General features: G+C 36.5%; 3 protein-coding genes across 3 annotated transcripts; 2 read left to right on the top strand and 1 right to left on the bottom strand.

Annotated features, from left to right (window-relative positions):
* Positions 1 to 3,925: 3,925 nt before the first annotated feature.
* LOC133836837 (uncharacterized) lies at positions 3,926 to 7,597 on the bottom strand. The gene is made up of 3 exons (XM_062267425.1): positions 5,617 to 7,597; positions 4,749 to 5,277; positions 3,926 to 4,694 (listed from the first exon to the last, which is right to left on the bottom strand). Exons 1-3 carry the CDS (start codon positions 7,587 to 7,589, stop codon positions 4,188 to 4,190), a joined length of 3,009 nt encoding a protein of 1,002 aa, XP_062123409.1. The 5' UTR covers positions 7,590 to 7,597; the 3' UTR covers positions 3,926 to 4,187.
* A 10,318-nt stretch (positions 7,598 to 17,915) lies between these two features.
* LOC133837636 (major royal jelly protein 1) lies at positions 17,916 to 23,938 on the top strand. Its single transcript, XM_062268474.1, has 4 exons — positions 17,916 to 18,052; positions 21,528 to 22,211; positions 22,848 to 22,980; positions 23,041 to 23,938. Exons 2-4 carry the CDS (start codon positions 21,530 to 21,532, stop codon positions 23,861 to 23,863), a joined length of 1,638 nt encoding a protein of 545 aa, XP_062124458.1. The 5' UTR covers positions 17,916 to 18,052; positions 21,528 to 21,529; the 3' UTR covers positions 23,864 to 23,938.
* A 2,698-nt stretch (positions 23,939 to 26,636) lies between these two features.
* LOC133836836 (uncharacterized) lies at positions 26,637 to 27,101 on the top strand. Its single transcript, XM_062267423.1, has one exon. It carries the CDS (start codon positions 26,637 to 26,639, stop codon positions 27,099 to 27,101), a length of 465 nt encoding a protein of 154 aa, XP_062123407.1.
* The last annotated feature ends 556 nt before the right edge of the window (positions 27,102 to 27,657 follow it).

Genomic DNA, 27,657 nt, shown 5'->3' with positions numbered 1-27,657 from the left:
TAATTTCCGAGAGGGGCCACAACACGCTGTCGACGTCGACGTCGACGTCAGCGAAGGCGAGCTGAGCGCAGGGTAAACAAAAATTGCTCAAACACACAAATATTATTCTATACCCTGCACAAAGGGCATTCAAAACAAGTCTGGACAAATGTGACCTATTGTCGTTAAATAGAACAAGGTGTTGTTCTACCAAAAGGCTGAACAAATAGCTGTGGTGGAAAAAGAAGAATTACAATTGTTTTAGCTTATAGTTATATTATACTTAAATTACTTTAATTGTTAATAGGCAGCAAAAGAATAACCATTATATTAATTCAGCAGTTTTTTTTGTACCTTTTGTATATCTTCTAAAAGACTTTCCTCTGCAATTGAATGATTCATTTATGGAGCCTTGTAGATATTAATTTGTATTAGTATTAAATAAGGATTAGGTATATAAGTATTAAAAAGCATTAAAAACTTTACATGTTTAGGTTTCTGGTCTGTCTATTATCTTTTATATCTCTTTAATTTAATATATATACATACATATGTATATATAATATGTATTTTTGGTAGTTTTAAGAAAACTGTCATCTCATTGGGAACCCTAAACTTTTTGGGAATTAATTCTAATGCCAATTTTTAAGCTTTTTCTTAGAGTTTATAAAGAAATTTTGGCTCTGTCTACATATGCATATTATAATCTCATTTTGTGTGATCGCATACATAAATTAAAGAAAATTTTCTACTTTTCATACATATAATATATTTTACCATTCATCGTTAACATCAAGCAGATTATCTTTTACAGAAAACGTATCCATTCATAAATTTATCAAAGCCGAATGTTTTCAGCAACAATTTCTTTAAAGAAATTTTCTATAGAAAGTGTATTTATTTAGTCGGCATTCCAATTAACGAATTTCTCAGTTTGTGTTTGCTTTATTTTTTTTTTCTTTTTTTGTCGAGCGTCGGATCCTCCGTGGAGGCGTCGTAGGCGTCATTCGCCGTGTGTGTGCGATTGTCTATGTTTGTGTGTGGATGTGTGTGTGTGTGTGTTTTTTTTTGTTTTGTCGAATTTTTAATCAACATTTGCACGTTGGTCCAATCCATACATGGGGATGGATGGAACACTCTCAGCAGAGAGCGCACTCGCAATTAGAAAAAAGAATTTTCAAAACAAAAAATACAAAATTAAATATCGAAAATACGCGCAACATACTTGTGTGTACGATGTGGGTGTAGTTTCTTTTCTCGGGGGTGTGGGTGTGTGCAGAGGTGGGTGAAGTGGGAGAGAGGGGGAGGGGTGACGAAACACCATCATTATAATAGGTCGAAAATTGTGAATAGATCGCGCAAGTAGCCATCAATTATTATTATGTAAATACGGTCAGGAAATCAAGAGAGAACATTGCACCTGTTTTACTTGCATCTAATTTAATATTTTATTAACTCGCAAAGAATAACAAAAAACCAAAAAAATGAAAAATATGTGTTTGTTGTTTACAAAAGGAGGCAATAAACAACAACAAAATATTTATCGTGCGCTCTCACGTTTTTTTTTCGCGCATAAGATTCTTTAGTTGTGACTCGATGAATGCGAATGGAAATCTATTTTTAAGCGCAGATTTTTCAATTGTATATCGCATGTATAGAATGCTATATGTTTGGCCAGATAACTCAGGTGCAAATACGAGAATACGAGAAGGGGTATTTAGGACTGTGGAATACCCTACACAGTGATGGGAAGGTGAATAATTGTAGCTATTGATTTACTTTGAAGTTCACTAATTATTTAAAAGTATTCTTTAATGCATGCAATGTCATTTTATTGTATTTCCAAGTTTAATTGCTTGCATATTTATTTGTACATTGAATTCAAGGGCATCTGCAAGTCGAGTTCAAGCAAGTTGAAGGCTTATTTAGGTAATTTACTATACTAACAAACATTGTTATGCGTTATTAGAGGGTATAATAAGAGTAAAAAAAAGAAGAATTAAAAATATTCTGAAATATTATACTTAAACAAACTATCATGAATAATCAGAGCATTTTTGTAGGGTATCTTATACTCGTTCAAGTTGTAATTACTATAAGAATTATTTGTTAATTACTTGGGGTACTTATACTCAATCAACTAGAGAGCCTTAATTGGTTCACTGACAACCAGGAATTTACGCAATTAATTCATCTAAATCGGAACTCGTTCTTTCAAGGCCCTTTGGAAAAGTTGTAGTTGGTATTCGAGTTACATATAAGCGACTCTATATACTATATATATTTGTTTCAGTCTAAAAATCAATTCGCGTAATATTCAATGAAAATCCCATTCAGTCAAGCAGATCGTTTCGTTTGCGCCCCAGAAGAAGTAGAAAAAAAAACAACAAAACATCGAGCAGCTGATTGAATTGTGTTGGCCAGCAACAACAAAAATATGCCAATTTGATGATACCACAACAAATGTGTAAATCTAAAAATATGTTTTTATAAAAATTGTGAAAATATACATTCATATATCTATCTGTTGTAGATTCATATACATATATTTTTGTGTACAGGGGCCAGCCGGCCAGCCAGCCAGCTAGCCAGCCAGCGCAGTAGGCCAGCACCTTTTAAGGATGCACCAGCAAATGGCCAACGGACGGACGCGACGTCTGCACGGGCACAGTGGGGCAAGGTGTGCGGAAACGCAAATAATTGCTTACCAATTAAATCGAGCGCTATATTTGGTATGCCTATAAATATTTGAGAGTCGATTTGTAGACCAAACAATTTTTAATACTTTAAGGAATTTATTAGTTTAATAAATGAATTATGAAAGCAATGTTTAAGTGGCTATATTTGGTTCAAAGAATATTAAATACTTAAAGAAATAGTTAAGATGATTGAATTAATTATAAATGATATATTGTTTAGCTAATTTGTAGTTAAGCTTACATTAAATATTTCAAGAGTTATTGCAGTTTAAAAAAGTATTTATAAATGTAAAGTCTTAAAACAATTTTGTGGTATATAAATATTTGAGAGTCGATTTTTAGACCAAACAGTGTTGAATACTTTAAGAAATTTATAAGTTTAATAAATGAATTATGAAAGCAATGTTTTAGTGTATATTTTTCCAACAATCTTAAGTATTTTGGTAATTATCAGCGTAATATTTTAGTGACCAAAAATGCTGGTAACAATCTTATATAATAATAATAATATAATAATATTTAAGTATTTATAAGTGCATTATTTATTGAAACAATCTTTAACACACAAAGAAATAGTTAAGTTAAACGATGTAATTATAAAGTAATAATTTATAGTCGTTTTGAAGTTGCAACAATAATAAATATTTCAAGAAATTTATAAGTTTATTAAATGAATTACGAAAGTAATGTTCTAGTAGTTCTAGTATCTATATTTGGTTCAATGAATCTTAAGCATTTAAGTAATTATAAGTGTAATACTTTAGTGACCGAAAATAGTTGAAACAATCTTAAGTATTTTAAGATATAGTTCAGTTAAAGGAAGTAATTATAAACGTAATAATTTATAGTCGATTAAATTAATTAATTAAAAAGCTAATGTTTTAGAACCAATTTGTGATGAAAAGAATCTTAAATGTTAAAAGAAATAAATAATAAATATTTATTGGTTCAAAGTATATTGAATATGTAAAAAATAGTTAAATTTTACCGAATTTATTATAAAGCCAATTTATTTGTGGTTTAAGTAATAATGAATATCTCAAGAAATATTATAAATTAAAACTGTATTTATAAAACTAATGTTTTAGAACTAATTTGTGGTGAAAAAAAATCTTAAAATTGTAAAGAAATAAATAATAAATATTTTTGTGTTCATTTTTAGTTCAAAGCATATTAAATACTTGAGGAAATAAATAAGTTTCAAGTATGTAATCACTACTTTCATTCTTTGCAAAGTGCTGCCAATTAATTCTAAAGTGTTGTGCTTAGCGAGTGGTCACTGTGGCACGTCGACAACTGCTTGGATTATGACAAGCAGCCGCAACGGCAACGCTGCTGTGCATTCCACGGCATATTGCAATTCTGTATTTTTAAATTGAATAATGTGCCAAGAAAATATGAAAAACTAAATACATATATTGCATATGCATTTAAGTATATACTACAATTTATTTGCTCCCAATGCGAGCGACAACACCGGGCGTATGCGTAATGTGCAGCGATGGCGACTCAGCGCAAGCGACGATGCAGACACCGCAGAGGCTTGAGACGTGATCGTCGCTTGACCACCAACCAATAGATGAAACATTCCAGCAGAAAGACGCAGCTGGCGAGCAACAACAAAGCGCTGGCAAAAGCAAAGGCGCCATGGAACTGGGCGAGAGTCAGCGATTTGAAGACATCCTCCTGGGCACGTGCGATCTTCTCGTGTATGACTCGAACCATGTCCAAGTCTCGTGACCATTTCTGCATGTGACCCGATTCGATGACATTCTGAATAATCGCATTGATTTGTCGCAGCAACTGAAACTTCCGAGGAAGCAACATGACAACGGGATAAACGTAAAGAGATTCACGACGATCGAAGCAGTAAAGTTTGTCTCGCTGGATTCTGGCATTGTAGAAAGCGTGTTGTCGAGACACGGCGACAGCAATGTGCTCGTTATCTGCAGCATTATTCAGGCAGTCCACAATGTTGTAGCAGATCTCGAACTTTTCGCGTATATACTTGAAGGTCTAAACATAGATAATTAATAGAAAAATACTTTGATAGTTCGTTGGGTAACTGACCTCGCCGTCCTTATCCAAGTGTCGCACATTCTCAGAGCTCACCATGATGGTCATGCGATTTTCGTAGATCTCATGCAGATGACTGATCTGCGTTTGGGTTGTGGGTGTGGTCAATGTGCTTATCAAGAAGCTCTGATAGGTGTTGCTAAAGAAGAAGCCCATGTAGAAGGCGAGTCCGAGGAGCATACGCAACACCAGCGGCAATGAAAGCGCATTCACATTGATTGCCTGGGTCAAGAGGATGCCGAACATGCGCATGAAAATTGTTGGAAAGTTTGCCAAACTCTTGAGGCGAAACCTGGAAACCTTTTGAGCCGCAAGCACAGACAAAGAGCTAACGATGATGAAGAGCAGCAGCAGCAGCAAGGAGTTGGTTTTGAAGCCAGCCAAGAAGTTGAAGAAGCTGTGGTGACGCTTCGCTCTGGCCACGCACCAGGTGAGCTCATCCTGCAGATACGATGTGGAGCTGGACACCACCTGACTGATGCTGGGATCTTCGTCGATGCCGCCAACAATCACATCGATTTGACTGTAAAGTAGAATTAATTTATTACACTAAGCGTAGCAATCAAAAATCCATCTTAAATCAAAAATGAAGTTACTAAATTTGAGAATTCTTTTGTATAAAAACCAAGTTTAAAACAATTATTTCAATCTTAAAATGAGTAATGGTAAAGCAAGAATTTTGCTTTGCGAAAATATCTAAAATATAAGATCTAAATTTTACCTTTACCTAAATAAGAAATTGAGCCTCAGAATAAAATGCCAATAAAGAGCAATTATTTGTTATATCTTAAGCCATATCTTTTGCATTGTGATCTAATTGATCTTATCTTAATCTGTTATGTATACGCCCCATTGCACTTACCCTTCAATAAGCTGTTGAAACAGATGAAACACATTGCTGCTCTGCATGTTGAAGTCAATGTTCACATGCAGTCGCTGAGCAATCGTCTGCACCAGCTGATACTCTAGGCCAGTCAGCGTGATCTTCTGGGCCACATTATCGTCCACCTGATCGACGTTCTCCACATTGTTGTACTCCTCCACCTCGCTGTAGCTCTCGTCGTAGCTGGTGGCATAACCATCGGAATAACCATCGGCGTTGTTATCGCTGTCATTGGCTGCTGTTGTCCCTTCGGTTTCGGTTTCGTCCCCGTACTGCGTTTCGGCGTCGGGTGGCGGCTTGGTTGCAGCTTCGACTTCTACCTCACTCTGACTGCTGGTGGAGAAGATGTAAGGCTCCCAGGGACCGCGGTAGGCCGCTCTGATGGGACAACCGCTGAGATCATGAGGGAATTTGTCCTCGAACCTACCGCGTGTAAATTCTTCGATCTCAACGTCTCCTATAGTCACTCTGGCACTTTCAGAGTCCCAGTCGGGGAGTTCATCCCTAGCAAAAGGAGCGTTTCCTTCCCCAGATGTAGCATAGTCCACATTACCTGTAGTGTTGTCTTCGCCTTCCTCAATTTCGTCAGAATTATGATCATGCTGCGCCACCTCTTCTTCTACATTTTCTTCGTCTGCATTCTCCTCTTGGCCCTTCCTATTCTCATCTGCATTCTTCCCCTGCTCCATCTCGTCTTCGCTAACATTATTCTCCTGCTTCCCTTCCTCATTGTCTGCATTTTCCTCCTGCTCCGGTTGTTCGTTTACGTTCACTTCTTGCTCAACTGCCTCTTCATTAACGTTACTTTCCTTCTCCGTCACCCCTCCGTCTGCATTTTCCTCCTGCTTCTGCTCATCCTCCTCTATATTCCCTTCCTGCTCTGTCTCCTCTTCCTCTACATTCGTGTCCTGCTGCGCCTCACCTTCATTAATATTTTCATCCTGTTCAGCCTCCTCTTCATCAACATTCTCCTCCTGCTCAGGGGTCTCTTCATCACCAGTTTCTTCCTTCTCCGGCTCCTCCTCGCCTGTATTCTCCTCCTGCTCTGCTTCCTTCCCGTCACTTTCACCATCACCATTTCCTTCCTCCTCAGCCCCTTCCTCAGCCCCTTCCTCAGCCCCTTCCTCAGCCCCTTCCTCAGCCCCTTCCTCAGCCCCTTCCTCAGTCCCTTCCTCAGCCCCTTCCTCAGCTCCTTCCTCAGCCCCTTCCTCAGCCCCTTCCTCAGCCCCTTCCTCTTCCTCGTCTTCATCCTCCTCCTCCTCTTCCTCTCCATCCCCCTCATAGCTACATGCATCCAGCATGTCGATGGCTATGACACGATTGCCACAATTGTTGTCCGGATGATAGGGAAACACCGTCTTGGCAAAGAAGAAACTCGTTTCCTCGTTCTGTCCAATCACATTCACATTGTACAGCTTGTTGTTCATGAATGTCAGCATCAATTCGACCATCAGATCCGTCATCTCCTCGTCCGTCTCCTCCACCGTAGCCAGAAAGACGACAAACTGTGCAAATGGATTCCAGTTGAGCATTCGCTTCCAATTGTTGAAGGTCTCCTCGATGTCTTCGTCATCCAGATTGCCAACGATTAGGAAATAACACTGTGGCTTCTCGTGCATTTCCATGAGCTCCGCTTGAGTCTTGTGCTTCTCCTCTGCCCTGGTGGTCAACAGGGTCCAGGGATGATCCGGGTGCTCGTTGAGCGCTTGTAGAAGACGCTGCTGCACCTCACGATTTGAGGAGAGAATGCTGACACACATCACAGAGCCAGACATGGCTTCACTATAAGAGAAGTACTTGCGAAGCAGCGCCAAAGTGCAGGCCACCTGCGACTTGTCTTCTTCGGGCAACTGCATCAGATTGATGCCGAAAGCAGAGACGAGAGTGGCACCCAAGGTTAGCAATAGAGCTGCCCTGGGAACCCGTTGAAGAGGTTGCTTAAGTGCTGACATGCGAGCGACAACTGAGAGCGAGACACGCCCTCGCTTCAAGTGGAGAAGTGACCAACTGCTGGTCAACTGGTCAACTGGTCAAGTGAGCAAGGTCTGCGTCTCAAGGGAGCCCTGGGGGCACAGTGGTTATTATCTAATTACCTATGCTAATTTTCAATTCATGACTTGACCCACGGCAAAGATTTGTTATTATCATTCTTCATTGCTGTTTTTGTTTTAGTGTTTGTTTAGTTACAGACCCGACACAGGTTTACTTTTTATCGCCAATCTCACTCTCTGACTGTTGGCTGCTCCATAAATATATATATATTTCTATACAGTCTGTCAAATAAGTAAGCGACAGCGGTAATGATTTATAGCTCTTTATCTTGGTTCGGCTCGTAACGAACTCCATTCAATGCCCCACCCAGGTCTATAGGAAAATGGCAGCCAGAGCAGAGGAAAACTAAACCAGATTTTAAGCAAAGAAAATAAATAAACCACTAGGGGGAAAACTAGAAAAAAATGCAAATTGCGTGCTCTACAAAAAGTGATCTGAAACATTTGACAGCTTCGTGGGCTCCATGGAAACATTAAGTACTCAGCGGGATATCTATTGCCACATCTCGGACGAGATGCAAGAGATACCTTTATGTTACTATTTGCCAAAATGTAATTGAATTGATTACAGGTGCGTGTGCTGCAGCAGCAAAGAGTCACAGCTTAGAAGATACCCTGTAAAAAAAACTATCAATTATCAATTATGTCTCTGAAGAAGAAAGAAAGCTAAAAGCAAAACAGTACGGTGTTATTCTAAATGTAGACCAAATTAATATACTGAAAATACTAAAATATACCAAAGTCTATTATCGAAGTTTATTATCGATAACTATAACTATTAACTTCCAAATATACCATAGAGTACAAAATATACCAGCTGGTCAACCAAACCAACTAAGAACCAGTAACGACAGTATATTTTGAAGGTAGTACTACAAGTATATCAATATACCTAATGTAGCCTTTGGTGGTATATTAATTTGGTATTTATTAAAATGTATAACGTAATGTAAATGCTCACAGCCGAGCATACTCGACTTTCCTACTTCTTTTAAACCACTTCTTTGACTTGTCAATGCATATTAAGTAAAATCTACATATCACTGAAAAAAATGAATAAAATAATACAAAATAAATATCAGAATGAAAACAGTATGTTATAAACTACCATTCAGTAAGATCAACATATAATTTAGTATATGTTGAAACTTCATCGAAGAATTCGAGAAATCAAAAACAACATTTTATGCACTTCACATTAAAAGTGTTGAAATAGTAACTTTAGAAGCAAAAAAACAGAGTGAAAAGTGGATACATAAAGACCAACCAGTAGATCTAAAGCACTAACTAAAATCCAAATCCAAGGAGCACAACTGGATATTTTTATTAAACCACTTCGAATTGTGTCATTTGAATTTGGCAACGAACTTCAAGAAAAACAGCGGTCGGCTTTAAATTTTGTGCGTAAATCAAGCTTTCATAAAGCGCAACAAAGTATTGCAAATGAAACTTAACATCTATAAATAATAAAAATTTTGGATTACATGAGATGTAAATTTATTTTTTTTTTTTTTTGTTTTGCTTGTATACTTGTTGGAGCTGTTTTCAACTTGTTTTTTATTTTGTCGAGCATAGTGAACAGTGTAGGTTGTCATAGATGGCAACAAAGTATTTTTTACACCACTATTAATTATTGAATTATAAATTCAATGTGGTGCAGATTATGGAAATTCGATATGGTGCAAATTAATTTGTGGCATTCCTCAACTGGTGTGTTAAATATAGTAAAAGGTGACAAAGCGTTTTTAATGAATCGTTAATTACGAATACAATACAATTTTATTTATATGATTTTATTATTTCGAGCAGTTCTCAAATTGTGAATTTCTTTTAGTCAAAAATAGTAAATTGATTTGTCTGGCAAAAAAGTCTTTTCAATGAGTCTTAATCATGTATATGAATTATTAAATTTTACTTCAATGCAAATAGATGTTTATTATTATATAATTTTGAGCATTCCTCAACTACTAGTTTGTCAATGATAGGAAAATGTTTCGGTTGCAATAAAAGTCGACAATTAGGTTTATTAATTGTTAATCACTTTCTATGTGACGCAATTATATTTAAATAGTTAAATAATTTGGCGACGTTTTCAACTTGTTTGAATTTATTTTATCAAATGTAATAAATTATTGTCTGCAACATCATAAATTATTTTATTACAAATTTAATGTGTTATACAATTTGGAGCCTTTTTCTTGATCAAATTGATAAAATATTTAAATATATGTTTCGTATGCTATGCTAAAAAAAGTAAAAATACATGCGACAATTATTTTTTTTGAATGTTAATCAATTACATTTTTTATGCGGACCAATAATATTTGAATCGTTAACTTGTTTGTATTTATTTAGTTAAATGTAATAAATAGTGTCGCATGTCAGAAAAGTGGAATAAATTATTGTCTGCAACATCATAAATTATTTAAATACACATTTAATGTGTTATACAACTTTGAGCAATTTTCATGTAGGAGCTTTCATGATCAAACTGATAAAATATTTAAAAATATGTTTGATACGCTGCAAATCAGATTGGAGAAAAAGAAGTAAATACTTGCAACAATTATTTAATTACTTTATTATATTTGACTCGTTAACTTGCTTGCATTTATTTTATTAAATGTAATAAATTATTGTCTGCAACATCATAAATTATTTAGCGACAAATTTAATGTGATATACAATTTGGAGCAATAATAATAATAATCTTGATCAAATTAATAAAATATTTTAATATTAGTTTCATACGCTACAAATTGGATTGGGGCAAAAGAAGTAAATACTTGCGACAATTATTTTTATTGAATGTTAATCAACTCTAGAAATTATTTAATTACGTTTTCTATGAGACGCAATTATATTTGAATCGTTAAATAATTTGGAGCAGTTTTCAACATGTTATCAAATGTAATAAATTATTGTCTGCAACACCATAAATTATTTAAATACAAATGTTTCACAATTTTAAGCAAATTTCTTGTAAGTGTTTTCTTGATCAAATTGATAGATTTTCCAAAAACAAAAGAAGTAAATACTTACGACAGACATAAAAGTGAAATAAAGTATTTTTAATAAATATTAATCAACTTGATCGAGTAGTAAATTATAATTTCCGTCCGTCACAAATAAATTTCAATCATTATGTAATTTGGGGCAGTTCTCAACTTGTGTGTCAAAAATAGTATATGGATCTTAATGAACATTATAATTATTAAATTATAATTTCTATGCGATTCAAATATATTATTATACAATTTGGAGCAAGTTTCAAAAAGTTTGGACTGTCACTCAAATGCATCAAATTTTTCACATGAATCTTAATCAACGGGTTGTTATTTAAGTTAATTATTTTTGTATCGTTATACAATTTGAAGCACTTCTCAAAAGTCAAAACAAGTTAGAAAGCTACAGTCGAGTGTGCTCGACTGTGAGATACCAGCTATCCATTTTGAATAAAAGCAAAATATCGCGGTATTATTTTCAAAATATACCGAAAATACTACAAAAAATACTAATACTACACATTCAAAATATACCATAGACGGCGCAATATACCAGATTGTCAGCCAAAGCAACTAAGACCCCTAGTAAGTGGGCATTTTTGCCCATGCAAAAGTATTTCTTTAATACCTTCCACAATTTTTATCTGATCGCAATCAAATTTTCAGGACTCATAAATACTATAGTTATTATTATATACACCTTTAAAATTACGCTTCTTATTCGTTTTTTTAAATTTGCAGGGGCGGAAGGGGACGTGGCAAAAATTTGAAACAAACTTGATCTGTGTGCAAACATAACAAATGCTGTCAGCGGGTATAAACAGTAAAAACTTGCTCCTGTCTGTAAATGCAACAAATTATTTTACAAGAATCTTAATCAATTGTATATTATATTTCTATCTTTATAAAATTTGGAGCACTTCTCAAATGTCAAAACCAGTAAAAAGTTGCTCTTATCTGTAAATGCAACAAAGTATTTTTAACAAATTGTAATAAGCTCTACAAAATATCGAGCAACGAAATTCGATACGATGCAAATCGATTTGGTGCAGTTCTCAACTTGTGTGTGTGTGATTTCGTTTAGTCAAATATGTGTGAAGTGAATAGTTTGGCTTGGTAAAAGTGCAGCCGGTTTGCCATGTGATCGTGATCTAAATGCAGTATGATAAATATTACCTTTTACCCTCACCAAGCGGGTATATCGGTTGTAAATGCAAATTGCAGAGAGGTGTGCGAGTGTGTGTATGTGAGTGTACTAAGAGCGTGTGTAAATGCTATTGATGAATATGACTTTCACTTTTGATAGGTTGATGCCCTACCTTAAGTATTTGTGGCTTAGTACAAAAGCGGCAGCAGATGCTAAAGTATCTAACAGATACAATTTGTTGTGCAGCTAAACTACTGTAATTATGTACGATATTCAAGGTATATTAATCAAATAAATGATGCTTAAATAAAGCGTAAATGTATCTTCAAATTATACGCTTATTAGGTTATTCAAATTTAATTAAGTATTCAAATTCGCAAACTGTAGCGCGTTGTGTTATGATTTCGATAAGTGTATGCAGAGGTTGTTGATAAGTGTTTGCAAAGCGAGAAAAAGAGAATAATGCAACTGCTCTCTGCATTCCCCTCTTTGACCTCCTCCTAGTGTGTGGGCCAGCGGTGTCAGTCGTTACGGCGTTGCTGGCCTTCATCGAAGAGAATAGAAATACACTCACAGATACTTTTGTATCTACACATATTTATAGTTGAAGTTTATATAAGTATAAGTCTGTCTTTGGTCTGATTTATGGTGGCCAAAAGGAGTGTGCAAACTGACCACAAATAGCTTCGATGTATTACTGTGTGTGTGTGTAAGTGTGTGTGTGTGCAGAGTTCAGAGTATTGATTATCCGGCTGTTACCAAGTCTCAAGTCTGAAGTCTGAGTTCGTGCTGTGAGTCTGGAAATCTGCTGAAACTGAAAGTACAATGCAGCATGGTAAGTTGGAAAACCGGATGGCTGTCTATCCGACTGTCCGTCTGTCTGTCTGTCTGTCTGTCTGTCTGTCCGTCTGTCTGTCCGCCACACCTTCTGCGGAGGTGGAGCCTTCAAAGCACATAGATCTAATTGGTAAAAATTGGTTAAATGGCGCTCTTTTGTGTGCAATCTTGGGAGCTAGCACTTTAAGGCCGCACATTAAGCGGAGGGGGCGTTGTTCTAAGCGATGCTTATTAGTTAATTGAGTTTTTTAACTCAATTTGGCATTTTGAATTATCAAGCGCATAAAAGGCAACCCAAAGTGTTTACCTTACAATGCGCAACGCCAATGCGACCTTGCCAACCCATAACACATACAACACATACATTGTTGCCGTCAATGAAACAGCTGTCAACAAAGTGACCAACAAACCTCACTTCAAATGGGTGGCCGAAAACGTTTGTGGCGATCTGATTCCATTAACATCGCATTACTGCGCGCAGAATGCAGAATGAAATGAGGCAATGACAAGCAGCAAAAGCAGCGACAACAACAACAACAACAACAGCAACCACAGCAATGGCAACAGCAACTCCAAAGGCAGCATGATGAAGCGATAATGAAGACAAGCTGCGAGCATGTGGAGAATGCAGACAGACGGACAAGAAAACAGAGCAAAAACATGTGAGAATGCAGTTGCAGACAGGGTAAGACCTTCAGATACCCTGCAATTTCTAGCAAGCGTCTGATTTTAAATAACTTGCCTTGATATGAGGGGATCGTTTTGAAATTTTGAGAATAAACTTAAAATTACTTTAATTATAAAGTAATAATTCATAACTATTAATAGACTTAAAGTTCCTTTAATTCTATTAACGTAGACTTAAAGTTCCTTTAATAATACTGATTTTATTATAGCCTTTTCGATGACTATTTAGTTGAAGTTAAATCATATAAATAGGAAACAAATAAAAAAGAAAACTACAATCAAGTGTGCGTCCCGCGACCCATTTTGAATAAAAGCCAATCAGTGTGGTATAATTCGTATAATAACATATACCAAATTAATATACCGCAAAAATTTTAAAATGCATCGAGGACTATATTTGTTTATATTGATTCATTAAAAAATATACCATAGATTACAAAATATACCAGATTGTCACCCTTTCAACCCTATTGGATGCTAAGTACACAACTTTTTTAAGTATTTTAACCGCAGATAAATTTTAAGTTTAGTATGGGAACATGTAATATTTCATAATATAATATTAAAAATATTCAGGACTTTTTAAAATATTTAGCAATTCATCTATTAAATCTTCTTTTTTGAAAGCGTGAATATAGACTTTGGTTTATGAGATTCAAAGCAATCCTAAGAAGAAGGCACTTCTTTTCTGCTGTGTTTTGTACGGAATAAGATTCTAAAAACAATTCTGAAAATAACTTATGATAAGAAGGTAACTTTATCAAACTGTCTTAGAATCTTATTCCGAGTAAACCGTAATCTATAATCCCCCTTTCAATACTATCCATAGGGTATTCGCAAACGAAACTGAAATAAGTAAATTTAAAACGGTCGCATATTTAAAGTGTATTTCGCAAAAGCTGAAGAAGAAGACGAAGAAGAAGGGGGGGAAATACGATAGGTGGAAGCGAGTAAACACTGTGAGTGTGAGTGTGAGTAGTAAGTGAGTGTTAGCGACGATTAATCTTCAAGTGCTGTGTGGATATGCAAGAGCATATCGTACATATTGGCTTGCCCAGATTTGGATTGGGTTTCGCTTTAAATTGGTTACTTTCGAAATACAAAACAGCTAATGAGCTGCTTTTCGAGGCATTTCTGTGGTTCGCTGTGAAAGGAAAACTGATCCAACTATGGACAACTCTGACTCTGAGTCTGAGTCTGCCTCTAGGCAAAGCCACCCACGCTCACTTGAAGCATATCGTAATAATGTATCCATGTCTCCATTTCACTTGCAGATCGCGTGTCGCAATTGTAATCGTAGTCATAATCGTGGTCAAGTGCAAAGAGCATGTGACATAATGCTCATAATATGATTTCAGGCATCTTGCCTTTGCTGTACTCGTACCCGTATTATATCATTCGAGAGTGGACAGCTAACCTTCACTTTTGTTTCGAATATTTTTGCCAGGGTGTGTTAGAACCGGCGCCATTAAGTATCCACATCGATAATGCATAATTAGTCGATCGTGGCACCCGCCAAAAATACTCCAATTAAGACGAGGAGAGTTGGTAACACGCAACGCAAAAAAGTGAATGCCTCTTGAGTTTAACGATGGCCGGAATTAAAACATTTAACAGATCGTAAAACTGACCAATTAAAATGTCGCGAGATGAACTTTTCTAAGTCGGAAAGTGATTCATTCAGCTCCACACTCGTTAAAGCATACAATGTATACTCTTTATGCCACATGCCCCACAAAAGTCCTAAAGAGCTGCCTGCTACTTGCGACTTGGCTAATTCTGGCCGCAAACCAGTTTAAATGTCGCTGTCAGTCGCTCGTTGCTCGCGTTGTGTGCTGCTGTTGTTGTTGCGGTGGCTGCAATTGCTTTTTGCATAACCCCTTTTTGGCCTAACCGAAAAGACTTTTCACATATTTCAATTGGCCAATTCTGTGTGTAGTTGTTTTTATTGTTTTCCGCAGAACACTCACTGCAAATAATTAAAACGAATACCTTTTACTTTCCAGTTTTGTTATCATATTTTTGGGCCAAGAAACAAGTTGTTGTCCCTGTCTCTATCTCTGTGTCTCTGCGTCTGTCTGTTTTAAGGCTTTCACTATGCAACAAAGTCAGTTGGCCACATAGAAATAAACTCGAACTCAATCGAAGTCTTGTATATCCGCGACTATTATGAAATCTAGTTGCAGTCCAGCTGTCTGAGCTCTTGCACCTGCTTTCCAGGTTAACAATCCAGACTCGTTAGTGTAGAGACATTAATAAGGGTATTAAGCTGTCAGTGTTCGCATCAGATTGCAAATCTTTGAAGGGCGTTAAAAGGCGATTAGAACCGAGTGGAAAATAATTATTAAATTGACGCGCAAATTTTGTATGTGTTTTATTAATTAGCCGATAAAACAAATTAACAGCAGTTTAATTATATTGTTTACGTCTATCAAGATAAACTCTAACTACAAGTTGTTCGTACAGAAGCCTCAACACTTTTTCGAGATTGTCAATTGCCAATATTGTCGATATGCAAATTACGTTAATCATTAATTACAATATCCAATAACTGGTTAGATTTATTACGCATACGCTGATTACATATCAAAATGTGAAATGTGAAATGTAAAAAGGCAAATGCAAACTGCAAAAAATGCTGTGCCACGCTTTCATTAAACAATAATTATTCCAGATGATTTTTGTTGAAATGTCAATACTCTCTCACTCTCCACGAAAACATCTTAAACTGGTTTAACATTTTTGGCGGCGCATAATTTAGAACAAAAACAAGTGAGAAAGCTAAGAGCGAGTGTGCTTGACTTTGGAATACCCGCTACACATTTTGAACATTGCGGTATCAATTTTAAAATATACCATATTAATATACCGCAAAAGTACTGCAAAATATACCAAAGACTGCGTTTGATATATTGATTTAGTACAGTTAAAATATACCATAGAATGCAAAATATACTGGATTGTTCCTAAAATATACCAAATGAATATATCACAAAAATACTGAAAATATGCAAAATTCTCCATTTGCTATATTGATATAGTATTGCATTCAAAACATGTCATAAAGTGTACTATATACCAGATTTTGCATAAAATATACCAAATAGTATATCACATAAACATTAAAAATGTACCGAATGCCATATTAGGTATGTTGAGATTCTATTGCATTCGAAGTATGCCATTGAGTGCGAAATGTACTAGATTGTTCCTAAAATATACCAATTTGATATGACACAAAATATCAAAAATATACCAAAGGCTATATTTGGTACATTGATATAGTAAAACATTCAAAATATACCATAAAGTGCAAAATATACGAGTTGGCCATCCAAAACAATTAAGGTCCGTAGTAAGTTGACGTTGTTGCCATACAAAATAAATAACGCCTATAATTTTTATCCGATCGGAACTACACACAAAGGTAATCTGCAGGCAAGCATAACCAGTGATAATGAAAAGAAAATGATATAATTGGTGTTACGGATGGAGCAAGATGATAGGGTCGGAGATGCCTTCTTCCTTCTGTTGCACACATTTCATACATTTCTACCCTACGGGTACCGGGTATAAAAAGTCGCAGCTCTTGGACTTGTTTACTTCGCAGATACCCTGGACATTCCACTCTCACTCTCACACTCATGCTCCACATCCGCAGCGAAGTCGCTTCGATCGACTTCCCCTTTCACAAACTTAATTGACTGCAGGGTATTTAGAACACAGACACAAAGCATGTTAAGCTTGTTTACCACATGGCAGCCAATTGCAATTTATTTAATCGAATTGCTCAGTTTTTATTTGGCATGCGCTTTTCAGAATTTGAGCTTAAAAATAACTCGTCGAACACCAAAAAATATGCAGATAGATATGCGTTAATGAACTTGTAACAACCAATTACCTGCCCCAAACAATCTGTCTGTCTGTCTGTGGCAAACTTGTCGTAAGCAGCAGACAGACACACCTAACCACACGGAAGATGCCGCATGCAGCTCAAGAGCTACAAAGTTGCAGTGTGTGATTTTTCACGCTGGTCAACGGAGCGTATGAATAATCGAAGTGTCAGCAGCTCGCTGAGTATAAGAGTGGGACTTGGTCAGCAATTGCAGTTTGGCTTCGTCGCCTGTCGTTTATCATTTGTATACCCTGTACAGACAGCCATGACCATGGGCATGATTGACTTGCGAGATGGCGTGTGACAAACTGAACTTGAAAGTCGATTTAAAAGCGATTAACTGAACGATAAATAATGCAACAAATGAACTTGAAAGTCATTTGAATAGTTTAAATAAATAAAAAAGTTAATTACTTTGCAGAAGAAAGTTAAACAATAGAATTAAATTTATTCATAATTGCTGCAATCATCAGGGTTTATCATTTGAATACTGAAAGTGCGATGCGAATTTCCCAGTGGAAAAAATCACACTCGTAATTTATGGCAATTGATTAGCAAAGGGTAACCCTGAATCGATCATCATTTGCATTTTGAATACAGTGCCACTCGATATTATCGGGCACTCTTATAAAATTCGGTGCGATTGTGATACGAGGCGCAGTCGGCAAGCGGCAACCGCAACGATTGGACGTGTGTCGAGCAGCGAGTTGAACGAATAACTGAGTGAATACTGAAGTGAATACGAGTGCGAATACGAATACGAATACCAATAATATTCGAGGCGGTGCACAAAGTAAGCTAATGGCGTAGAGGAAAAACCTCTAGCCGCAAAACCGCTAAGCGCTAACCGCTAACAAATTGCCAACCGTTTGTGAGCGAGCAAAACAAAAGACTTAGGCAACGAACGTGAACGTGAATGCCGAGGAGGCACGGGCCAAACTTTGCTGCACTTTTAACGGTTAAAGTGCCAATTGTTATGCGGTTCGCTTTTTGTTTTTGGTGTTGTTTTTGTTGTTTAACTTCGTAACTTGAACTCCACACACAATAATACGATATCGCAATTGTTTTTTAAGGTGGTGCGTTTTGGCTAAAAAATTGATTTATCGCTTGCGTGTGTGTTTAGAAGCTTAAGCCAGTGCAGTGGCAAGTGACTCTCGCCAAAATCGATTGCAACAATATTCCATAATTAAGTTAGCCATAACCAAGGGTAAATGCAGCTGCAACAAGTAAACAACAAGTTAATTGGCCAAAAACCTACCAAACGAAGAACTGTGTTAATTACGTTAACTCAACGTGAGCTGCTTTATTTTTTGGCTAACGTCATCGTCATCGTTATAAAGTGCAACACATTTCAGCTGCTGGCATTTACTCTTCGTGTGTGTGTGTGTCTGTGTGTGTGTGTGTGTGTGTGTGTGTCTGTGAGTGTGTGAATTGGTTATAAGGAAGCACAGCATCTGACCGCATCACGTTCGCTTTTTGCAAATTCGATTTGTGTGCAGCGAATGCGTTGCAACAACGCGTCAATCAAGCAAACTCTTCCGCGCGACCCTTGAGCGTAAAGTAAACTGGATCTAATTAACAACAACACCCACACACATACACACACACACACGTGTAAACACACACATATAGTAAGAAAGACATAGCTAGACAAGCACTTAGCACGCTGCTCTAGTTGAGGGGGCAATTAAACCTTTGTTGACTGCCAGTCATTGTGCAACGTGTGTGAGAACACGTATGTAGCTGGCAACAACATGTGGCAGATAAGACAACCCCCCTCCCCCTCCCTTCTCTGCATGTCTGTCTGCCTGTCTTGTGAACTACACGAAAAATAGTTGAACTCAATTTGGAGCTCGACTCTCAAGTGAATCAATTGGCAATGCTCTCCAGGGAGTCGCTGCATAGTGTGTGATTTATCAAGCTTTAGTTCCCCTCGAGGTGTGGGACTCAGTTCCGGCTGATGAATGAATAATGACTGAATGAATGCCTATTCACAGTTTGCTGTGCATTTCCATGCCACAAACTTCAAAATTTCATTGCATTATTTTGTGACACTTTTTTGTGAGTGCCGATTATACAAGATTATAACATGAGTTGTGCCTTTTTTTTGTATTCGGTTGTTGTTCAGTTACGCTCCGGCGAAGAAACAAGTTTACGAAGTGTTTTATTCGCAACCATCAACCAATGTAATGATAATCACAATGATAATAGCAATAATAATAATAATCATAATAATGCCATGCACATTATTGCGTAGACGCGACGCGTCGCAGTGAATAGAAACACACACATAAAATGTTTAATTCGAAAAGGCAGAGTTTACCTTTTTTTTTTTTGAAAAGAGAGAGAAAAGAGGCAAGAGATTGTCAGAGTTATGGCATTATCTTGGAACTGTCTGTCGTCAAAAGGCGGTGGCAGTTCGTAAAGGTTTTGCGGCTCATAAATTATCTGGCAACAGGCCTAATTCGATGTTGGCCAATGTCAGTTGTTGGCTGGGCGCCGTTTGTTACAAATTGTATGAATTTCCGCTCTTACATAAATTACGCTACGATGTGATGATGTCGCTCTGGCAAGCCTTGACATTAAGCCAATTATGCAATTTACAATTTCAATTAACCGGGGCTATCTCTGGAGATCACGCATCGATTTTCCCAAAAGAAAGAGTTGTAGAGACAACCTGTTTCCATCAAGTGGGCTGTCTAATTAAAATTATACGACTCATTGAACAGCCAACAAAATTAATCAAATTGTCAATACGATTAACTTGGCAATTAGTTCGATAAAAATTTAAAAAAAGCAAACGGAAAAGCAAAACGAACTGTCACAGCGCATGTGCAAAGCAATTCTTAATTTACCTTTAAGCTAATCGCAATCAAAAAATGCAATTGCAGCTCTGCAGCTGTGAAATCGAAAGCCACACACCTCCAAAGTATCTCACAGATACTCGTGCAGTTTTTGCCAGTTGACAATGCCAGATTGAGTGTTAGACTTGACTTGGCAACAACATCAACACACAAACATTTGCCTCATTTAAATACAATGCCAGCACCACAAATTGCATTTGGAATTGCCAGTGCAATCAGCTTACATCGTCGTGTACTATATATCCATATTTTTCTAGGGAAAGGGCGTCAACAAGCTCGACTATCTTTAGACATGTAATTTAGTTAATATACTCGAACCTCCACTTAAACGCTTTTTAAACATTGTTTCCCAAAGGGGAATTTTAAACTGGTTTAATAACTTATTTAAGTGTATTTATTCATTCAATAAATTCTTTGTTATTTATATAAATTTGATTCATAAAATAATTTAACTTGACTCTGAAACCAGCTCCGAATTCCGCTTGAATATGGAATTTTTTCTTTTCGTCAGTCTTTTATTTATTTGATGATTCATTCATTGTTGTTAGCACAACTTAAATTCAAGTTATAAATATTTAGAATACAACTATGAGCCATTCATTCATTCTATAAATGTTTTTGTTAGTTGGGGAAATTTGTTCCACAAATGAATCACATCCTTATATACCCGCTACTCATAGTGCAGCTTTGTTTGACAATTTGGTATATTCTGTTTATGTTATTTCTTCTTCTATTTGGTATATCTTAAATGTAATATTATTCATTCAATAAATGTTTTGTTAGTTAGAGAAATTTGTTGAATAAATGAATCACATCTTTTTATTTGTGCTACTCGCAGTGTAGCTTTGATTGATAATTTGGTATATTATGCATTCGATGGTATATTTCAAATGTAAGAGTATATCTATATACCAAATATAGCAGGCGTATTTTAATATTTTTTAGTGTGTTATCTATGTGATAACCCGGAATTGTTCTTAAAATATACAAATTTAATATACTGAAAATACGAAATATATTTGGTATATTTGAAATGTAATAGTATAAACCAAATATAGTAGGAATATTTTTGTATATTGTCTATTAGATAACCGACACCCACTTCACTGGAATATATACGAAAATACTAAATATATTTGGTATATCAATATACTGTTACATTGAGTACACTCGTCTGTAGCTTGTTAAGTTTTTGAGAGTTATCGAGTTACAGAGTTATCGATTTTCTTTAGTCTTTCATTCATTTAATTATTTTGTTACGTAAATATATCTATGTTTATTTTATCACACAGCCAATTAAATAAAATATATTAAATTATTTACAACTTAAACCCTCATCAAACAACAGCTGCAGAAATCACATTAATCTACATTCATGCAACTTTTATTTCCTTTCATCCACAGCCATGCAGCAATTATTTGCCACTTTACTTGGACTGCTGCTCTGCAGCCAGTTTGCAGTCTGGGCTCAATCTCCTGGCCTTCAGGTGGCCAAGCAATGGAAACTCTTAAGCTACAACTTTGAGTCTCCAACCCAAGCAAGCGATCCGAACTTTTACAATCCTCAAAATGTGCTGATCACTGGCATCGCAGTGACTGACGATCGCATCTTTATAGCGACGCCGAAACTCTTCTCTGGCGTCTCCTCCACTGTCAACTGGGTGCCCAAGGGCAAGCTTGGGGAATCCCCTCAACTGCAGGCCTATCCCGATTGGTCATTCTCGAACACAGCTCGCTCCAACTTCAACTGCAGCGATCTCATCTTGACATCGGTTTATCGTCTGCGCATCGATTCCTGCAATCGCTTGTGGCTACTCGATGCTGGCGTCTCGCGTTCTCTGGAGGATTATGAGATCACCTGTCCACCCAAGATTCTTGTGGTCGATCTCAATACGGATCGCGTGGTGCGTCGCATTGATTTCCCACCCGAGGTGCTGAGGGGCGAAACTTTGTTCACCAACATGGTCATCGATGAGACGACGGCCAAGAGCTGCGACGATGTGTTTGTGTACATCACGGACACCGTGGAACCTGGCATCATTGTGTACGACAGCAGCAAGGATGTCACTTGGAGATTGTCGCATCCAGGTAAGACAGAAGGAGAAAGCTCCGGGATTTCTGAATGAAAAAATGTAGAATTCATATTCCATAACTAGCTTATTGAATTAGTTTTGATATTTACTTCTAAACTTTGGGAAAGTGACACAAAAATATGAACAGGTTTCTTATAGTCAGGCTTCAGGAAAATGTAGAATTCATATTCCACAACTAGCGTATTGAATCAGTTTTAATATTTACTGTGTGACACAAATATGAACAGGTTTCTTATAGTCAGGCTTCTCAGAGTTACATTCTTAATTCTATTAATAGTATTTTTGTTCAGCTATATCTTAATCGTTTATAAATTACAAAATTTTAAATGAATCAAAATACAAGTTGAGTTACATATTTTATCAAATAGATTTTATACATTTAACTTTTATGTTTTGTTAATGAAGAGCAAATAAATTCAATTAGCTTTCTTTCTTCTCTTCGATAATAGTTTGGTCAGATTATATCTTAAACTGTCTATTATATTATTAATGAGAAATGAGAATGAGAATGCAAAACAAATATGAATAGTTATCTAATTCAAATCTTGCCTTTATGAGTCTTACTTCTTTTTGATTAGTAGTTAACTCATTCCTAAGCATTCCCTCACATCTCAAACTCTTCCCTCCTCAGCTATGTATCCCGATCCGGACTTTGCCCAGTCTGAAATTCACAACGATCGCTTTGTGTTGATGGACGGCGTCGTCGGTCTGACCTTCGATGAGCGCAATGGCATCGTCTACTTCCAGCCGTTGGCCACTGATCGGTGAGTTGACTTGACTATCAATTCCTCTTCATCTCAGCTTATTCTCTGCTCTGTGTCAAGTGTGTTCTCGGTGCACAAGAATGTGCTGCGTGCTGGGCCTTTGGCCAGCGGACAAATGCTCGATGTGAAGTTGGTGGGCAAGAAGTCATCGCAAGGCATTGGATTGGCAGTTTCTCCCTTCGACAGCAGCTTGATCTTCAGTCCACTGACTGAGACGGCGCTTGCTTCGTGGAATCCCACAACCAATCAGCAGTCGGTGCTCGCTCAGGATCGCGATAGACTTCAGTTCGTGGCAGATATAACAACCACACGCTCAGAGCCAGGAGTTATCTATGCCATAGCCTCGAAGTTCCATCGCTTCTTCCTGAAGAATTTGAATGCCAACGAGTTCAACAATCGCATTGTGCGCTTGGAGTTGTCTGGCGCACGCACCGGAGGCATTAAGAGTCCTCTGCACACGCTTCCGTTGTCCTTGGCCACAGCTCCATCGGCTCCCTCAGCACCCGCTGCTCATAACAGCATTCTCCACTATGGCATCTACAATCAGCACTCACAGTCGCATGTCCACTCCACTCAGACCTCGCCCAATGCACTTCAAACTTACTTCACCAGTCCGGCTCTGACGACGCCGCTGACCACCAAGACACCCTACAAATACGAGAATGCGGGTATCATCAACTACGGCGTACGCAGTCCCTTCACCGCCCTCAACCAGGGCGAAGCCTTCCCGCCCAGCAAAGCCAATCGGGACACCTATCAACGCTCCTATCTGGACACTCTCGTCTCCAGTCCGGGACCAACTGCCGCAGCAGCGTCTCCTTCGATAACTGCGCCAACTAGCTACATGCAGCGCCACAGTGGATACTATTATCATCATCATTAAACTAATAATTAATTAATTACGAATGCTGCAATTTCATTTTACGTTTTGTAAATATATATGTGTTTATTTATTTTACTTTTGCTAGCATTAATTCGATTTCGATTTCCTTTGAAATTGTAAGAATGATTTGTATTCGATTTAATCATTAATTGAGCCACATCCGTTATGTGAAGTGTTAATAAATTTATAAAATAAAAACAACAATGACTTCATAATTAATTAGGTTTCTTTTAGTAAAGGTTCTTCAAGTCGCATCAATAGTAGCTTCTTCAGATTATATCTCAATCATTGCTAAATTACAAATATTTTGAATGGATCATAATGAAAATCGTACTTCAGATTATATTTTAAACTGTCTATTATTCTATAAATGAACCAAAATATATTTCGGATAACATATTTTATACAATAAGTTTACATTTTATCTAATGAACTCGGAGAAAACAAATCAACTTTAAATAGTTCTTTAATTTGAGTTAATTTGAAATTATAAGAATGATTTAATCAGTAATTGATCCACATCCGTTCTGTGAAGTGTTAATAAATTTATAAAACAAAAACAAAAACAGCGACTGCATAATTAAGTGCAACTATGTTAGCATAGAGAGAGACAAGTTCAACGCTGTGCTGAACACTCAAAGCTGACATTAATGAGCCATGAAATGTCTGCTTAACCAGTTCTCAAATGAGTTTATTATTTCCCTCGGCAAACTTTGTTTCTATTTTTTATGGTTCTGCTTTGGGCACACTTTAAGGGCTTTTTTTTACGGTTTATGGTTAAACTTCTAATTGTTTAATAAACGTTGATCGCCGCAAATTATTCTCGAAAGCGATATCTCAACTTATGAATATGCAAGTCAAATTTGTTTATGTTTATTTTGCGAATTTAAAAGGTTAACATTTGCGTGCCGTCTAATTACTTAATGTGCACAAATTGGAATAGGAACGAGTTGGCGTGAGCTTGAAATTAATTGAAGAGATATCTGAGCTTCCATTGCGATTTCATTATGCATAATTATTTCATTTTAATTCGTGACATCGTTTGCGATTTTACATATCACTTTATTATGGTTCACATTTGCATTTTTAGCCGAGTTTTCAATTAATTACTCTAGCAATTTATTTATATTGCAATAGATTATATGGAATTAAGATGTCAGCATAACTAACCATTTTTTTAATTGCTTCATATTTGCATTTTATGTCCAGTTTTTATACACGATTTATACTTTTGTATGCCAGAAAATGCCTATTTCAATAGGGTCTTAAATGCTTTGGCTGACAATATGGTATATTTTGTACTCTGTGGTATATTTTGAATGGAGAACTATAACAATATACCAAGCAATGCTTTTGGTATATTTTAGTATTTTAGCGGTGTATAGATTTGGTATATTTAAAGATTAATACCGTTGCTTTGGCTGGCAATCTTATATTTTATAACTAAACTAAATGTATCTTTTGGTATATTTTAGTATTTTTGTGGCATACTCATTTGGTTTATTCTGTATTTTGTGGTACATTTTCAATGTAGTACTAAATCAATATACCAAATGTAGCTGCATTGGTATAGTTTAGTATTTTTGTGGTATATTTGATGAATAATATCACACTCAAAATGGTTAGCGGGTATGTCACAGTCGATCATACCCGACTGAGTCATTCTTCTTAATTAATTCATCTTTCTTATATGTAGTTGGAAATTCCTTGAGTTACTATTTTCTTTGGATTGTGAACATATAAAGCGGATGATTTGTGGTTTGTTTATTTTAATCCATAAAGATATTGCAATCTTATCTCTGCATATGAAATTGACCAGTCACATTTGCATTTTATGCCCAGTTTTTAATTAATCGAATAGGTGTGTTGTTTTCTCATTCATACTATCTATAGTATATGTTAAGCGATCCTTTTGTAGGCATATTTGTATCTATAAAGATTTCAATCTCATTTCTGCATATGAAATTAAGTTGTCCGCATTTAGATTCAATTTTGCACAAGTTTCAGATTTGCTATTTATGTGGCTTTTGATTGATCGAATGGGTGTGCTGTTTGCTAATTAATCTTTCTTAAAGATGACTTACGTTGATAACATAATAAACGGAAACTTCGTCAACAAATTTAATCCATAAAGATACTTATATCAATATGAAATTGAGTTATAAATAGTCTTAAATTTCTTAACTGTTTATTGACATTTTAAGCCCAGCTATAAATAGAGTTGTTAACAAGTTAAGTGGACACAATGCGGATATATTTTGATGCATACATTACAAACGATTTAAATACTATGAGACTATCAATAATAGATATCATTTTGGATATTTACCTCTATGAAGATATTCAATAGAATACTTTATTTTTACAATTTTTTCAAATACTATCAATCAATAATATTTGATTTTCAATATGGCGAAAGTAACCCTGATTAAATGAAATAAAATAAATTAAAATTTAGCTCTATTATTAGCAGCAAATATTATGAAATTCATTGATAGTGACATCGAAATGGGGTCGAAAGCTTTGCCAAAAGTTATTTCACTACCAGCAGCTGAGTCAATATTGAGATCAATTTCATTGAAGGGCATTAGCCCGACTTTGAGTGACGCTTTCGCGTGTGAGCAGACCAAATACAAATATATCTTTTAGATACTATTGTGACAGCTGCTAGAACTTCCTATTGTGTGGGAAACTGAGAAAGTATGTTGGCTGACTATATAAAGAACTCGATCAATTATAGCTAAACATTCCAAACCATCGATCCAGCCTAAACATGAAAGTCTTAACACTTATCTTGGGTTGCACCCTAGTCACCATTTCCTTCGTGAAGTACGCCGATGGTGTGGCTTGCACCTCAACTGATCCCGATACCCCAACTGGTTGCACGGATTGCTCTCTGGCGGCGAATGCTTCGGCTGCCGATTGTTCAACTACCACAACGACAACAACTACAACAACGGAGTCCTCTGGATCAGCATCCTCCGATGGCTCTACTGAGGCATCCACGGAATCAAGCTCAGACTCCACCTCAACCTCCACCACATCCTCGACAACCTCTGGCTCTAGCTCTAGCTCCAGTTCCAGCTCCAGCAATGCCGCAGCTCTGGCTCGCCTGAGGCGTAGGATTCAAGAGATGAGACGTCTACAGCGTCTCAGGACTGCCAGAAGGAAGGCAATTGCTACCAAGCGTCGCGCTGCTGCCAGGAGGAGGGCTGCTTTGATGAACCGCAGAGGTTAAGCCACTTGTTTTTATTATCTAATTTAATAAAAAGTTATTGCAAAATGAATTTGCGGAATTTGCGTTTTATTTTTTATTGCGATATTTCCACTTTCGACGAAATCGTGACGTTGCTAATACCATTTATAGCCGAATGTATCTAAAAAAGCTATAAAAACAAACATGAAGAAGTAAATGAGGTAGCTATAGGAGTGTATTCGACTGTGAAATACCCAACGTTTAAATTGATATTTGAACAAATAAAATATGTTCCTTTCTTTAGCATGCTACAGTTTAATTCGCATTATATTTTCAGTACTCCTCGACCAGATATCTTCACATTGTTAAGCCGGTATTTTCCCAAGTTCCTGATCAAGTTCCGACTGTGTAGTTGGTAAGCACCCGAAACTTCACGCTTACGACTAAGACATGAACTTTCCTCTTTAGTCAGAAAGAATATTATTCCTCTCTATAATAAGGGAAATTCGAAAACCTATAAAGGGCAGTCTAAATTGTCTGTTATTCAAAAGTTCTTGAGATGATCTTAGCTAATCATTTATGAAATGTTGATTCGCTA

The sequence above is a fragment of the Drosophila sulfurigaster genome, chromosome 2R (genome assembly GCF_023558435.1).
Source record: "Drosophila sulfurigaster albostrigata strain 15112-1811.04 chromosome 2R, ASM2355843v2, whole genome shotgun sequence".
NCBI classification, from domain to species: Eukaryota; Metazoa; Arthropoda; class Insecta; order Diptera; family Drosophilidae; genus Drosophila; species Drosophila sulfurigaster.
Note: the sequence above shows the minus strand (reverse complement) of the source record. Positions and strands in the feature narration are given on the sequence as shown.

Bases quoted from the DNA above. Each gene is read 5' to 3' on its own strand.
- LOC133836837 (XM_062267425.1), bottom strand. From the start codon at position 7,589: ATGTCAGCACTTAAGCAACCTCTTCAACGGGTTCCCAGGGCAGCTCTA. The intron at 5,278-5,616 runs GTAAGTGCAATG...TCTACTTTACAG, and splicing joins TTTCAACAGCTTATTGAAGG to TCAAATCGATGTGATTGTTG. The intron at 4,695-4,748 runs GTCAGTTACCCA...ATCTATGTTTAG, and splicing joins ACTTGGATAAGGACGGCGAG to ACCTTCAAGTATATACGCGA.
- LOC133836836 (XM_062267423.1), top strand. From the start codon at position 26,637: ATGAAAGTCTTAACACTTATCTTGGGTTGCACCCTAGTCACCATTTCC.
- LOC133837636 (XM_062268474.1), top strand. From the start codon at position 21,530: ATGCAGCAATTATTTGCCACTTTACTTGGACTGCTGCTCTGCAGCCAG. The intron at 22,212-22,847 runs GTAAGACAGAAG...TTCCCTCCTCAG, and splicing joins TTGGAGATTGTCGCATCCAG to CTATGTATCCCGATCCGGAC. The intron at 22,981-23,040 runs GTGAGTTGACTT...CTCTGTGTCAAG, and splicing joins CAGCCGTTGGCCACTGATCG to TGTGTTCTCGGTGCACAAGA.